General features: G+C 48.8%; 1 protein-coding gene across 1 annotated transcript in view; it reads left to right on the top strand.

The window, feature by feature from the left end:
- Window positions 1-11,710: 11,710 nt before the first annotated feature.
- RASGRF1 (Ras protein specific guanine nucleotide releasing factor 1) overlaps window positions 11,711-16,011 on the top strand; it is a 102,436-nt gene continuing 98,135 nt past the window's right edge. Inside the window, exon 1 of the mRNA XM_069558688.1 lies at window positions 11,711-11,986. Coding sequence (XP_069414789.1) covers window positions 11,711-11,986 — 276 coding nt within the window. The remainder of the gene's footprint in view (window positions 11,987-16,011) is intronic.

Genomic DNA, 16,011 nt, shown 5'->3' with positions numbered 1-16,011 from the left:
TGCTGTTGTCCATGGGGTTTCAGAGTCAGACACGACTGAGTGACTGAAGAACAACGAAATATTTTGTTAGACTTATATCTAAGTGTATGGGCTTCCCTGATGGCTCCGTGGGTAAAGAATCTGTCAGCAAATGGCTTAGCAGGGAGTGTGCGCGCGCGTGCGCGGGCCGCGACTGGGGGCTGCTGGAGCTGTCGCTCCCCGCCCTCCCGCCGCATTAAAAAGAAAGAATCTGTCAGCAATGCAGGAGATGCAGGTTTGACCCCTGGGCCGGGAAGATTCCCCTGGAGCAGGAAATGGCAACCCAATCCAGGATTCTTGCCTGGAAAATCCCATGACAGAGGAGCTTGGCTGGCTTCAGTCCAAAGTGCCGCAAAGAGTTGGACACAACTGAGCACAGAGGTGTGTGTGTGTGTGTGTGTGTGTGTGTGTGTACACACACCTAAGTGTGACCTGTCTACTCAACTGGGCTAAGGGATGCTCAGATGGCCTGGGTGTGTTTGAGATGTTGTTTCTGGAAGAGATTAGCATTTCAATCAGTAGACTGAGCAAAGAGCATAGATTGCCCTCAGAAATGCTGGTAGGTATCATCCATCTGTGGAGGTCATGAATAGAACAGAAAGGTAGAGGAAAGATGAATTTTCCCTCTGTCTGAGCTTGGACATCTATCTTCTCTGCCCTTGCATATTGGTTCTTAGGCCTTCAGAATCAGACAGGGTCTTACACTGTTGACTCCCTTGGTTCTCAGGGTTTGAATTCAGACTAAATTCTACCACCAGCTTTCTTGGTTCTGCAGACTAATACACTAAGCCTTTCTCTCTCTCTCTCTCTCTTTTTTTTTTTTTTTTTGCAATAGTAAATGACACTAGTTTTAATCTTGTTTTTCATGTATTTACTGCAATTTTATAGAAATGCAATTGATTTTTGTATATTGATCTTGTAACCTGTGACCTTGATGTACTCATTTATTAGTTCTAAGATTTTTTTCTCTTTGTAGATTCCTTGGGATAGTCCATGAGACCATCAAGTCATCTGCAAATAGGTATAGTTTTGTTTTTACCTTTCTGACATATATCCATTCTATTTCCTTTTCTTGCCTTTGAGCTATGTAGGACTTCCAGTACTATGTTGAATTGTTCAAATAAGAGTTACTGCCAGTTCTGCCACTTCCCTGGTGGTCCAGTGATTAAGACTTCATCTTCCAATGCAGGGGGTGCGGGTTTGATCCCTGGTTGGGGAGCTAAGATCCCACATGCCTCTTGGCCAATATACAAAAATAATAAAGAGTTTATTCTCTGATGCAAGGTAGATTCAGTATTTGAAAGTCAATCAACCATATTAACAACCTATCATATCAATAATCCATCATATTAACATGCCAAGGAGAAAAATCATGAAAAATTCACATTTTAATATCAACCAGTACCCAAAAAGCACTCATTTTAATGTATATTTGCCTTTATGACTCACCCACCTATTGGAGAATTGTCAATAAAGAAACCCAGAGAGTTTGATTTTGAGATGTCAGAATCCTTTGACCCTCTAAGGTGACCATGGGGAAGGGTAAACGCTCTGCTAAAGACAAGATGGGCGGTGGGAAGATCTTTACATTCTGGACATAAAAACCCAGTGTCATTTTGGACTTGAGTCCCGGTGTCCATAGAGCTTGGAGGAAAGTGATGGTTCTAAGAAGAAGCACAAAGCTCCCCTCTGCTCCTCAGTGCTCAGAATTGCTGTAATTCAGTCTCCTGCAAGAGAAAGTCCATGCTTTTATTTAGAAAGCCATGTACCAAAATTCACACCAGGAAACATCAATAGAATTGGAAGGTTTGGATAGTCTGAAGCAAAAGTCTCTTATTTCCCACATGGACCTGTGACCAATGAACTAGCTGGTTGAAGACCAAGAGGTCCCAAGTCGTAGGCAAACATCAACCAACCATGGCTAAGAAAAAACTCCTCACCACCAGATTCAACCTTCTTCCCTGACAGATGGCAGATAGCAACCAGTGACCCAGAAAAAAATATGAATAGCCCCAAAGCTCAGACTTTGTTGTGATATGACTCTGGGTTCTGCCCTCAGGTTCATGCACAAAATGGCCTTTTGTGTACCTCCGTCATATCTGTCATCCAGGGCAGACAGAACATCCCTCTGTGAGCCTCAGAAATCCTGTCCCAGGGACCAAGAGTGTTTTTTCACAATATGTCACACCCACTGGATGTGAGGGAGGGACATAGCAGGGCAGCAATCAGCACCTACCGCAGAAACTCTGTGGAAACCCTGAAGTTGCTGTGTTTGGATGTTACCTGCCACACACTGGCATGTCATTCCAGGCAGTCAGTTCCCCTTTCTGAGCCCTCATTTCTTTACCTGTCGAGTAAGGCTGGCAGGAAGAGGGATTTCCAAGAAACCCTGCATCATCAACAAGGGATGGTTCCAGCTTTTAAAATACTTATTTCTAATTTTTAAAATTTATCTACTTGGCTGTGCCATATCTTAGTCGAGGCATGCAGGATCTAGATCCCTAATCAGGAGTTGAACCCAGGCCCCCTGCATTGGGAGCTCGGAGTCTTAGCTGCTAGACCACTAGGCAAGTCCCCAGGGATGGCTCCAGTTTGAGCCACACATGGCACATACAGAAGGCAAAGCCATTCTGTTCACATCCCTGGTACTGAAACAACTCTGGAAATGGAAGACAAATGTCTACTGTGTTCTAGCCATAATCTTTTAGATTCATTTGTGATAGAGCTCATTCTATACCAACTTAGACTCTGAAGCTGACCTGGGGATTCATTTTCAGGCTCTGGGCCATGAAAAAAGGCTCCTCCTTCTTGCCCGTGTATTCTAGGAATTGTACAAAGTGTAAGGTTTGATATATACACTACTCTGTGTAAAACAGATAACTTGGGACTTCCCTTGTGGTCCAGTGGCTAAGACTCTGTGTTGCTAATGCAACACATTGGTTCAATCCCTGGGTTCAGTCCTTGGTCAAGGAACTAGATCCCACGTGCCACAACTAAAAGATCCTGCATGCTGCAACCAAGACTCAGTGCTGTCAAAATAAATAAAATATTTTTTTAAAAAACAGATGACTAATAATAGCCTACTATAGAGCACAGGGAATGCTCAATGATCTACTCAGTGCACTGGGGTGAACTAAATGGGAAGAAAGTCCAAAAGAGAGGGGATATATATATACACGTATAGCTGATTCACTTTGCTGTGCAGCAGAAACTAACGCAACATTGTGAAGCAACTATACTCCAATAAAAATTAATTTTAAAAATATTTCTTAAAAGTGTAAGATTTGGAAGGGTGGAGACATCCTAAAAAGTTATCAGGTGATTATCCAATTTGGTCGCCTCAGCTATAATGAGAAATTCCTTCCTTGGTTTTTCTTTCTTTATTTAAAATACAGAAAAGAGTCTGATGATACTAGATTGATTTTTAGATCCATCTGAATTCCACGTCTTAAAATCCTCTGTTGGGACCTGACCTGAGCCATGACAGGCTCGACGGGCCACACTGGGCCTAGGCCTCAGGTTCTTGTAAGCATGAGTCATAATTCTAGGAAGCCCCACCAAGGTCCCTGAAGACACCAAGGTCCCCGATGATGCCAAGGTTAAGTCAATCACCACAATGACCCAAGGTTGAGTCAATCACCACATGCCAACTACACTATTGCTGAGACAAAAGACCACCTGTATATAAGCAGCAGTGATTCAGAGCTCGGGGCTCTCGTCAAGACTCTACTGCACTGGATGAGACTTGAGCCCTAGCTCGAGCTAGCAATAAACCCTTTATGCTTTTGCATTGCTGTGGACGTCTTATTCTCTCAGTTTTGGGGACTCAGACACTGGGCATAACATTTGGGGGCTCGTCCGGGATTCCTTTTAACTGAGGGGAATAACACCCTCCCGGCAGAAGGGGTTCCTTAGCCTGAAAGAGGTCGACCTAGCCGGCATAAGGCCGAGGCCCAGCATCGTGCTGGGAAGGCAGCTGGCTCTGTAAGGGGATTAAACCTAGCTGGCATAAGGCCGAGGCCCGGCATCGTGCTGGGAAGGCGGCTGGCTCTGTGGACACCTTGTTGGTTGACAGCACTGGACCTTGGGTGCACTGTAACCACATGCGCTGTGCCACTCCAGAAAAACAGGAAAAGGCCCAGAGAGAATGGAAGGTGACATCACATCCCCCACCCTTTAAAGATGAAGCTCACCCGTCGACAGGACTCAGGCGAATCACCGTGGACCCTCAGATAGAGGAAGATTCCTCTATATGATCAAAAGATGGGGGGAACTTTGGGACCTGACCTGAGCCATGACAGGCTCGACAGGCCACACTGGGCCTAGGCCTCAGGTTCTTGTAAGCATGAGTCATAATTCTAGGAAGCCCCACCAAGGTCCCCGATGACACCAAGGTTAAGTCAATCACCACGATGACCCAAGGTTGCGTCAATCACCGAACGCCAACTACACTATTGCTGAGACAAAAGACCACCTGTATATAAGCAGCTGTGATTCAGAGCTCGGGGCTCTCGTCAAGACTCCACTGCACTGGATGAGACTTGAGCCCTAGCTCGAGCTAGCAATAAACCCCTTTATGCTTTCATATTGCTGTGGACATCTCTCAGTTTTGGGGACTCGGACACTGGGCATAACACTCTCTTATTTTAGACTCTGCACAAAGAGACCCCCAAAAAATCTATACGGAATCTTGGGACAACAATTCTTCATCTAATAACTCAGTATAATCTCTCCTCCAGAACATTCTAGAACTGTGCCACACAAATAGATAAACTCTCTAAGTTGCTGAAGATTTGTCTCCTCTTTTAAGCACCACATGGCTTTGACTGAAGCCATCTCTCAAACTTCTTTGCATGTCCCTGTCTTATTTCTTTAGTAGAGTAACTTTTTTATTACAAAAAGTAGAAATTTCAGATTAAAAAAAAAAAGAATACTGAAGGAAAATGGAATCAAAATGAGAAGCAGAGCACATATGCCTCTTCCCCTCCCACTCCCCTAAAGTGATTCAAAAGTTCAGATTAGCTGGGCCTGATTCCAATGAAGAGGGTGGGAAATCTTTGACTTACTGTTCCTATTCCTCCACTGTCCATGGAATTCTCCAGGGAAGAATGCTGGAGTGGGTCCACCATTCCCTTCTCCAGGGTATCTTCCTGACCTGGTAGCTCAGATAGTAAAGAAACTGCATGCAATGCAGGAGACTTGGGTTCGATTCTTGGGCTGGGAATATCCCCTGTGGAATATTAGAAAGGAATGGCTACCCACTCCAGTATTCTTGCCTAGAGAATTTCGTGGATAGAAATACTTGGCAGGATACAGTCCATGTGGTCTCAAAGAGTGGGACACGACTGAGCAACCAGCACTTTCACATTACCTTTTCACACTTTCTTATTCCTCTATGGTCATGAGTAAATCCTAGCCCTCTGTATGTCACAAAATTTATCGAGTTGCTAGATGTTTGTCAAACTCCATACACTGTGAGCAGAGCATGTATCTTCTTTCCCAGAAGCCTCAGAACAGTCACCTAATTGACCACATGCAGGGTGTGATGATGAGGCCAGATTTCAAAATAGTTGGTAAAGCAGTAAGAAACAGAAATCACTGGGATAAGAACAGACAGGGGAGGGTGGAATGAATTGAGAGGTACTTCATGCAAAGAGTTGACTCATTGGAAAAGACTCTGATGCTGGGAGGGATTGGGGGCAGGAGGAGAAGGGGACGACAGAGGAAGAGATGGCTGGATGGCATCACTGACTCGATGGACGTGAGTCTGAGTGAACTCCGGGAGCTGGTGATGGACAGGGAGGCCTGGCGTGCTGCTATTCATGGGGTCGCAAAGAGTTGGACACGACTGAGCGACTGAACTGAACTGAACTGAATGACCCACATACACTACCCTGTGTAAAATGGATGGTTAGTGGGAAGCTGCTGTATAGCACAAGGAGCTCAGCTCTGTGCTCTGTGATGACCTAGAGGGTTGGGGCAGGAGGCAAGGAAAGGATGTCCAAAAAGGAGGGGACATACATACATACAACTGATGCACTTTGCTGTACAGCAGAACTAATACTATATTGTAAAGCAACTATATCACAACTTTTAAAAAATAACGACAGAACAATAGGACAAAAAGCAGCATCTTGAAATAGTCCTAAGTATTGACAAGAATTTGATCCCTGATAAAGATGCTACTCCTCATCAGTGGTAGAATTTGGATTATTCAATCAAGGGTATTGGGACAATTTGCCAGCTCTTTTGGAAAAATTAATAATAAGCAAGGCCCCCAACCTCACTCTTAATGAATTAAAAGCATAAATAGAAAAAATAAAATTGAAAAAATGAAGGAGAAAATATGGGCACATATGTTTCAGTCTTGAAGGAACTGGCACAAGAGGGCAGGAGATCTAAAATCAGAAACCATAAAGAAAAAGATATATTTATCTGCACCCAAGTTTTAAAATTTCTTACAACCCAAATAAAGACATATAAAATATATAGTTGTGAATGGATGCTCAGTCACTTCAGTTGTGTCTGGACTCTTTGTGACCCCATGGACTATAACCCCCAGACTCCTCTGTCCATAGGATTCTCCAGGCAAGAATACTGGAGTGTGTTGCCATGCTCTCCTCCAGGGGATCTTCCAGACTCAAGGGAAGTGTATTGCCATGCTCTCCTCCAGGGGATCTTCCAAACCCACATCTCCTGCATTGCAGGCAGATTCTTACCACTGAGCTACTGGGGAAATCTCTGCAATATATAGATACATAGCATTAAAGACAAGCAACAAACTGTGGAGGTTATTTGCAACACAGATTAAAACTGATGGTTAGTATCAATATCCAGGACTGACAAATAGATGGAGAAATGGATACTCTCATCTCTGTGGACAGCCATGTCAAGAATAAAAGCTTACCTTGGAAATCTATTAATAGGTATTAATGTTTCAAATGGATGTTTCATTAACCTAGAAATTTCAGTTTTTAGGTTAAGAGAGGGAAATGTATCTACAAAGATACAAATTACATCATTATTCCAAAAGCTTAGAGAAGGGCATGGCAATCCACTTCAGTATTCTTGCCTGGAGAATCCCATGGATAGAGGAGCCTGGAGGGTTACAGACCACGGGATTGCAAAAGAGTCAGACACAACTGAAGTGACTTGGCACAGAATGGCACGGCACGGCATTCCAAAAGCTGTGACTTGAAGACAACCCAAATGCCAAATCAAAGTATCTGTTGATTAAAATCTGTACTAATATTTGATTAAAATTTGCAGTAATATTGAGACAAACCTGGAACCCTTTGCTGCAGTGCTTGCACCTGGACACACCTCTCCTCCAGCAACAAAATACAAAGAAACTGTATGGAACTAAAAATAACTGCATGCATGTGTAGTTGGGGCAAATTCTGGACCAAAAGAAACCAAAACCCCCAACTACCACTTTTGACGAGCCTGGAGCACAAGCAGGATACTGCATATGCCCCCTGTACATAGCACCACCTAAGCGGTGGGCAAACCACCTAAGCCACCCCTCCAGCCCAGTCCTGGACACAGCCCTACCCTCACCCCATATAAGGAACCAGCTTGTCCCCCAACCCATGCCAAGGAGCAAGCAAGGGAACCTGTTGTTTGTTCTCACCCTGCTCTCTCCCACTGCAGCAGGGACCTCGATAAAGCCTCGCCTAAATCGCTTGTCTGGCCTCTAATCAATTTCTATTGATTAAGAAGGCCAAGAACCCTAGTCCATAATGATATGAAAATATGTCCTCACATGCTGTTAAGTAAAGAGAGATGATAAAATAGCATGTGTTTCAGAATCCCATTTTGGTAAATATGTTAGCAACGAGGAAAGTCAAGGACATTAAATAGAAAAGAAGAAAATCAATGGAGGAGTAATCTCTTTACTTTCTATATTGCCTTAATACTTTACAAAACGCCTGCATTACATTTATAGTCCAACAGTATAATAAAGCTATTCTCACTGGTTAGAAAGTAAAGGTATAAACCCCTCACATCTACATGTGGATCCTGAAGCAAAGCTAACAACCAAGCCCAAAGTTGGAGGAATGAATCCCCATTGGCAAAGCCTCTATTTCCAAAACTCCTCTGACTCAACATATTAAATTCTTCATTTTTTTAGGTGATGTGAAAAGTACATTTTTCTTTCGGAGTATGTTGCCAAAAGACCAAGGTTTCTCTAAATGTTACACCTACACACCACACATACCTCTCATGTGTACATCACACCACACTTACACACACACACCCCAAAGACTCCCTCTTCCCAGGGCCTAAAGGCAGGTCAGACCCACACAACTCCCAGGTCAACAAATGCCCAAGCTGAGCACTCTTCTGAAGCCCCGCAGAAATCTCCCCATGAAGACTTACTAGGATTTTGGACTAAGCAAGGTCCATGTCACTAGCTAGTCATTTCTAAGTGCAGATCTCAAACCCACCAAAATACTCCTTAATCCTCCTTATTGTTTCCTTATCTGCAGAGACCTCAGCCCAGAGAGCTGGAAGTTGGGAGACCCAGAGAGCAAGTCCTCTGCAATGAGCTGTAGCTGAGCAGTCAGGATCCCCATCATAGCGTCGCCCTACGAGATTCTTTGCAAATGTTGCTTCCACTCTCCAGACTCAGTTTCTCCATCTGTGAAACGGGGTTATTAACCCTTGTCCAAAAGCCTTATGGAGAGGATGGAATGAAACAAGGCAAAGCCCAGATGCACTTGTGAGGTCTTGTGGCCATCTTTTCCACCTATGGGGAAGAGTTGGTCTCTGGCCTGGTAGACAGCACGCACCATAGCTAGACATGCTCATCTCTGCCTGCTATGGCAGGACATGCCTACCTGCTCCCTGGCACCCCCACCCCAACCCAAACTGCAGCCAATGTCTCCTTAAGCAGCTCCCCTGAGTGCCTTCCAATGGTCCTGAACTCTGGCTGGAGACCAGGAGGATGACCAGAGGGCCCCTTTACAGGCTCTGCTCAGGTTTCTGCCAATGGAGATTAGAGAGAAAGCAGTGTGTTTGCAGCTCAAATGGACATAATTAAAGTGCTAGGGCTGCGGTCACCTCCTCTCTCCCACATGAATACTTTGAGCCACATCCAGCCTTCCAGTGTGCCGTCCAGGTTTGGAACTCAGGTACCATAGGTCTCTCTGGCCACAGCAGCCTCTAAGCAGACCCAATCTTTTTTTTTTTTAATCAGAGTACACTTGTTTTTGAATGTTGTGTTAGTTCAAAGTTTCAACGTTAGTTTCACTTTGTGGCTGTACCACAAAGTGAATCAGCCATAGGTATAGGTATACATATATCCCCTCCTCCTTGAACCTCCTTTCTGTCCCCTTCCCATCCCACCCCTCTTGATCATCACAGAGCACCGAGCTGAGTTCCCCGCCCTGTACAGCAGCTTCCCTCTAGCTATCTGTTTTACACACAGTAGCATATATATGTCAATTCCAGTCTCCCAGTTAATCCCCCCTCCCCTTCCCCCACTGTCTCCGCATGTCAAGCAGACCCAATCTTGGCTCTGGCCCACATGAGAGAGGCCCCCTTTTAGGATAAAGGCCAAACACTCTGCAACACAGCAACCAGTCATTCAGCTTTACATAGCCAGTGGGGAGAGACCACCAAGTTCAAATCCTGCCCCTGCCACTATCCAGCTGAGTGACTCTGAACAAGTCACTCAACTACCCCAGGCCTCCATTTCCCTCTTCTGTACCACGGAGCTGATGAGGGGAGAGGGAAGGGGATGGACACTACTCCTAGAGCTGCGTGACAGTTAAATGGCTTAGTCAGTCTGAAGCACTTAGAACAGTGCCCCTTCCCTCAAGTTCCCTTGGCCTCTGTATCAGGCTTCTTAAGAGAAGAGTTTAGAGGAAGAGAGACTGGATTAAGAAACTCACTTCTGGAAACTCTGCTTTCACAAAGAAGGCAGAAGAGAAGTAAAGGTGGTCACAGTGCAGGGACCTTCTTGGAAAAATCGAGACTAAAGGAAGAGTTTTAGCCATCACCCTTCTTTGCTTTCATTATTCGTGAGGAAAAATCCTTCGAGTTCCCAAGCCCGAGCGTGGGAACTGAAAGGCAAGAGTAAGGCTAACTCGGTCAGTTCCTCCCTCGGAATGGTCCCCATCTTAAAAAGGCAGGCTCTCGCCATTGTGCCCAGGACCGGGGCTGTTCCAATTTAGGTACGGCCGGGTGTCTCTCCGTGGATTTCCCGGGGCCTTCCCAGAGCTTATTCCCAGGACCTTCCCTCTCGCCAGACCAGAGTGAGTGGGTGGTGTGTGTGTGTGTGTGTGTGTGTGTGTGTGTGTGTGTGGTATGTGGATGTGTCTGTGTTTTGCGCGTGCAAGGGAGGGAGGTGGGGTGCCAGCAGATTCTATACTGAAAAATGGTGCCCTTTCTTCCTTCCTCCCGAAGGCTGCGCTCCCGCCTGTCCCCGCTGCAAACAGGCCAGGCCGGGCTGAGGGGCGCCGCCCCCGGCCCTAGCCCGGCCCGTACCCTCTGCGGCAGACGACGGTGCGCGATTCCAGCTCCAGCGCCCCGGCTGCCCGGCGGCCGGCGCGCCCTCCCGGTGCAGCAGGCGGGCGCTGTGACGTTCCCGGATAAATGCCGTGTAACTGTGTAGGCGAATACGAGCTAAAAATAAGAACGGAAAATCTATCATTAAGGTATCATTGCGCCAGCGCAGCTATTTGAAGGCTCCCATGGTCCCTGGCGCCTGCGTTTGAAGCCCGCCTTCAGGCTTTGGAGGGTATTTGCAGAAAACTGCCAGCAGCGGCTCGCTAGCCAGACCTCGGGGCGCAGGGGTGGCGCCAGTAATTATGGCAACACTCAAAATAAATTAAAATAAATGCTCACGTCCCCCCTCCATATCTCCGCCTGTATTGTCCTCAGGTCGCTGGGGAAGCCACCAGAAGTAGGGTTGGATGCTGAATGATGTGACCTGGTCGATTACGCAAATATTAGAACTGAAAGCTCTTTCAGATCCATTTCGCCATCCACCTTCCTCCATCCACCTCGGAAAAGAAAAATAAAGTACCAGGAGGAAGCCTCTGGAGGAGAAAATGACAAATGGTACTTAACCCCAGGTCTACAGTGCGCTGCGGCGGGGCGCAAAGACGCCAGCTCCCAGGATGGCGAGCCTCTGGTGTTCCTTGGGTTAAACGAAAATTGATCTGATTTGTTAACACCCAAAGAGGAGAAGAGGAGATCGGGGGAGGGAGGACAGGATTTGTGTTTGTGCGTGTGCGCGTGTGTCCGGGGAGAAGGAGGAGGTGCCAAGGTGCAGCCTGCGCGCGGCTCTGCGCCTCGGCGGGCTGCGTGCGTGTGTCCCTGTCCGCGCTGCTGAAACGGGCTCTTCGAGGGATCAGCGTCACATGACTCCGCCTGCCCCTCGCCAGCGCGCAGCTCTCCAGTCCCTCCGTTTGCCCGGCGCCGGGGGAGGGTCGGGAGGCATTTCCAGGGCCCGGGGGCTCTGCAGAGTTGAGAAGAGGTTCTGGAGGGGAATGGTACATCTGGATTCCAGCAGCCGCGGCTCAGCGCCAGATCCTGGACTGTAGAGATTGGGGAGGGGGAGGGGAGAGCGCGAAGGAGCGAGCGCCGGAGAGAAGCGGAGCACAGCGCGCACGGACCGGGGCTGCCGGGTTCCGCGCGGAGAAGATGTAAGCGCGTGGAGTCGAGCTGGCCTCCGAGCACCATGCAGAAGGGGATCCGGCTGAACGATGGCCACGTCGCGTCCCTGGGGCTGCTGGCGCGCAAGGACGGAACGCGCAAAGGCTACCTGAGCAAGCGGAGTTCGGACACCACAAAATGGCAAACCAAGTGGTTCGCGCTGCTGCAGAACCTGCTCTTCTACTTCGAGAGCGACTCGAGCTCGCGGCCCTCGGGGCTCTACCTGCTGGAGGGCTGCGTCTGCGACCGCGCGCCCTCCCCCAAGCCTACGCTCTCGGCCAAGGAGCCGCTGGAGAAACAGGTGAGGCCAGCGCCGGGGCCGCGGCCCTTGGGGCTCCGGGCCTTTCGCCGGCCGAAGGCGCCCGAACTTTAGTCCCTCTACTTTCGGCGCCCTCGGAGAGATGGGAGGGTTGGCCTAAGCGGGCTGTAACCCGCGGTGGCCGGAGGGGCCCCGGACTGCAGGCAGGGAGCGGGTGTGGGCTGCGGCTGTCCTGCACCCGGCGAGCTCGGCAGGAGGCGGGCACAGAGCGGGCGAGACGCGGAGATGCTGAGGGAGACGCGGTTTGGAGAGAGATGGGTGCCTCAGGACAGACAGAAACAATGAATGTAGAAGCACATCCAGCCAAAAATGGTGCTCCCGCCCAGGAGAGCCCCGGACCAGGTAGCTGAATTTCCCCGCGCTTAGGCACGGAAAGGGTGAGACCGAGGCGTCCGCTCGCCGCGGCCCCTACCTCACCGCGGCGGGAGCGAAGACGAGCCAAGTTAGGGACTGCGCGCAGGGGTCGATTCGGTGCCATCGACCGGTGGTGAACTCCCAGCCGTCTCCAAGCCCAAGCAACAAACCGAAGGGTTCCGGGGACCCTTCTGACGCGCTGGGGCCGGATCTGGGGCCGAATCTGGGGCCGGGGCCGCTGCGGAGGCAGCGGGACAAGTGGGCTCATCTCTCACCCCCGCCCCCTGCGCCTCCGCAGCCGCCGCCGCCGCCGCCGCAGTCGCGCCTCTAGCGCTGCCCTGGGGTTTCCGGAGTTGCGAGGCTGAAAGCCCAGGCCTGGATGGACCGGGGATCGGGGCGCCGTGGAGGTGAGCCTTTGGCGTGGGGGGATGGAGTAGGACCTGCGGCCGCCAAGTGAAAGCCGCAGACAGCCAGAGAGCGATTTTTATGCTTGCTGCGCTCTCCAAAGGCATCCATCCCGATGCCTCTGGGAAGGTAAAGTCAAAGATAGCGGGTGCTAAAATGTCACCGCTGCGAGGGACCTGTGATCCGACGGAACTAACCAGCTGGTTACTGCCTGGATGAAGACTGGAGGCCAAAAGAGAGATATTTGCTTGCCCAGTGTCATCTCAGGAGTTAAGGCCACCTTAAGGTTCTGAGAAGAAAACTAAGGGCTCGAAAGCCATTACTGCAGGCAAACTGGCAGTGATTGAATTGAATTAAATAAAAGCATCCTTGAAGTCGCCCTCCTGATGGTCCAAGACAGAGCTCTGAGCTCAGACCCTGCAGCATGTCTCTTCCTCTCCTGCCCACAGCCCATAGGTGTTGGGAGATGAATTGGGAGGCTGGGAAAGGTGGACACGAATATTTGAGGATAGATCTCTGAGAATGATGTGCCACCTGGCAGGTAGAGGCCCTCAAATGGCAAAGTGATGCAAAGAACGGGCAGCTCCTTAAGCTCAAGGCAAAAATGGGGCCTGGAAGACTCCCCTGGGAGAGGCAAACCCAGCCTGGGCCAGAGATGCTGTCTCAGCCCTTGACAACCTGCTCTTTGCCGGCCTGGCCTTCCAGAACAGTACCAACATTTGCCGGCCAAAGTCCACCCATGGCCTGGAGTCCCAACTGGCGCCCATCCTCAACCTCTTATACCAGAGCACAGAGCTGAGCTCCCAGGCAGGCAGGGAGAAAGGGCTGGAGGAAACTGAGCTGCTATTGGGCTCATAGTGTCTGCTCTCAGCCCCTTGGACCAGAAACAGGCCTGAGATGATTCACAGCTCTGCAACTTCCCGTCTGTGTGACCTCAGTTAACACACTAAACTTCTCTGAGCCTCTGTTTTGTAATCTACAAACTGGAGGTAATAACACCTATCTTTCTGGGGTTTCGAGAACATGTATAATGTGTATGCAAGGATGCTCATGGTCCATTTTAGTTGATGTTTTAGTTTGAATCTGAATGATACCTACCTGGCCAGGGAGTAGAGGCCTAACATAAAATGTTGAAGCTGAAAGGAACCCTTGGAAAGATCGTACGACCCACTCCTCCTGTTTTACAGACAGGGAAACTTGGAGAGCAGATTGGGAAGAGAATTATCTACCTGATTCAGATTCAGTGGCAGAATTAAGACCTAGAATTCATCCAGTGTCTAAGAATTCCTAAAAATGCCCTCTTACATTGATTCTAAATCATTCACCTTTGGGCTCAGGTGTTGAATCGTGCTAGCAGTGGATTATGGGAGGGATAGGAGTGCAAAGCCAATTGGTGGTGTCCTTGCGTGGTCCAAGCCATTTCCCAGAAGAGCAATGGTCAAGAGATCCTCCAGTATGGTCGTGAGAGTAGCCTTCCTGGCACAGGAGAACCAGAAGAGGGTTGAGAATAGTAGGTGGCCATCTGGTACTGTCCAGCTCAGGTGCAGATTTCTGTTAAAGACGTGTGCTTTGTCTTATACACTTCTATAGATGGTCCATTTGACTCCAGGCCAAGTTTGGCTGCTCCTTTGCACTGCATGTGTCTATAAAAATTTATAGCTTTTTGTTTTCTAAATCTGTGAGTAAAATTGATGGTGCCAGCAGCAAATCAGTGTTTCTCCTTGAATTGTAGTCCCTGTGACACCTACAGTGCACCAGCATGAGAGGCCCAGCTCCAAGCCATTCTGTGACTAGATTTGCCTTGCAAACCACAGGAAACCTTAATTCAAAACCAGCTGGGCATGTGGCAGAGAACCCACATGTGAGGGACCACAAAAAGGCTATCAGTTTGACTGGACTGGCCAGTATCTAGTGAAGGCTCGATTTTAGCAGAATGTCATTTTTATCCAGGTCTAAGCAGGCAGCAGAGAAGGACATGGCAACCCACTCCAGTACTGTTGCCTGGAAAATCCCATGGACGGAGGGGCCTGGTAGGCTACAGTACATGGCATCTCGAAGAGTTGGACACGACTGAGAGACTTCACTTTCACTTTTCACTTTCATACATTGGAGCAGGAATTGGCAACCCACTCCAATATTCTTTCCTAGAGAATCTCAGGGACAGAGGAGCCTGGTGGGCTGCCTTCTGTGGGGTCCCACAGAGTCAGACACGACTTAGCAGCAATAGCAGCAAGCAGCCAGCACGTCCACCTGGGAGGATCAGGGTTAGTTTCTCTAGAAATAAAAACCAAGTCATGGCTGGAAACTACCCCAGTGGCAGGGATGCGTGAGGAATGAAGCACACAGTAGGTGCTCAAAAGGTGCTTATGATGCTGAACTTATTGGTGTATCCTTGTTAATTCCACACTCCATGCTTCAAGACTGACTGTACAGCAGTCCAGGCCCTGAGCTGTGCTGTAGGCCCAGGAAGCGTGGATGTCATAGTCCCCAACCCCCCAGGAAGATGAACACAGATAAAGATGTGTTAGAGCTGTATAGGCTGTGAAGATGCTCCAGTAGGATATGCAGGGGCTCTGGGAGTCCAGGCCAGCCTAACATGATACACTGTCCTCTGGCTGCTTCTGCATGGTCTCACTGCCTCTGGTGCAGCCCCAACGTCTTGGAGCCCTGACTTGGGATCCCAAAGCCTCATAAAGTCACAGGGGCTTAGCCATGCTCCCCTGCTGACCGGCAATTGCAAGCCCTCCCTACACATTGGCCTGAGCCCTGCTTGCTCAGTCCTGACTCCCCTCGCCTCTGACCCTGTGGCCCATAACACAGAAGACCAAGAGGCTCTGAACGTAAAATTTGGGTTCAGAAATTGACCCTGAGTGTTCCTTTTTTAAGGTTTTTTTTTTTATGTGGACCATTTTTAAAGTCTTCATTGAATTTGTTCCAATACTGCTTCTGTTTTATGTTTTGGTCTTATGGCCACAAGGCATGTGGGAATCTTAGTTCCCCAACCAGGGATCGAAACCATACTCTTTGCATTGGAAGGTGAAGTCTTAACCACTGGACCACCTGGGAAGTCCCAACCCCGGGTGTTGTTGCTCTGCTTTGGCATGGAGTCACCCCACACTGGCTTTTTCTACTGTCATTCCCAGCTCTCTGAAACAGAGCTTCCAACCCCAACTTCTCAGGTATGGGCTTGACCAAACCAACCCCAGGACTCCCTTATCACCCAGCCAGGGAGGGTCAAAATGTAGACC

The sequence above is a fragment of the Ovis canadensis genome, chromosome 18 (genome assembly GCF_042477335.2).
Source record: "Ovis canadensis isolate MfBH-ARS-UI-01 breed Bighorn chromosome 18, ARS-UI_OviCan_v2, whole genome shotgun sequence".
Lineage (NCBI taxonomy): Eukaryota > Metazoa > Chordata > Mammalia > Artiodactyla > Bovidae > Ovis > Ovis canadensis.
Note: the sequence above shows the minus strand (reverse complement) of the source record. Positions and strands in the feature narration are given on the sequence as shown.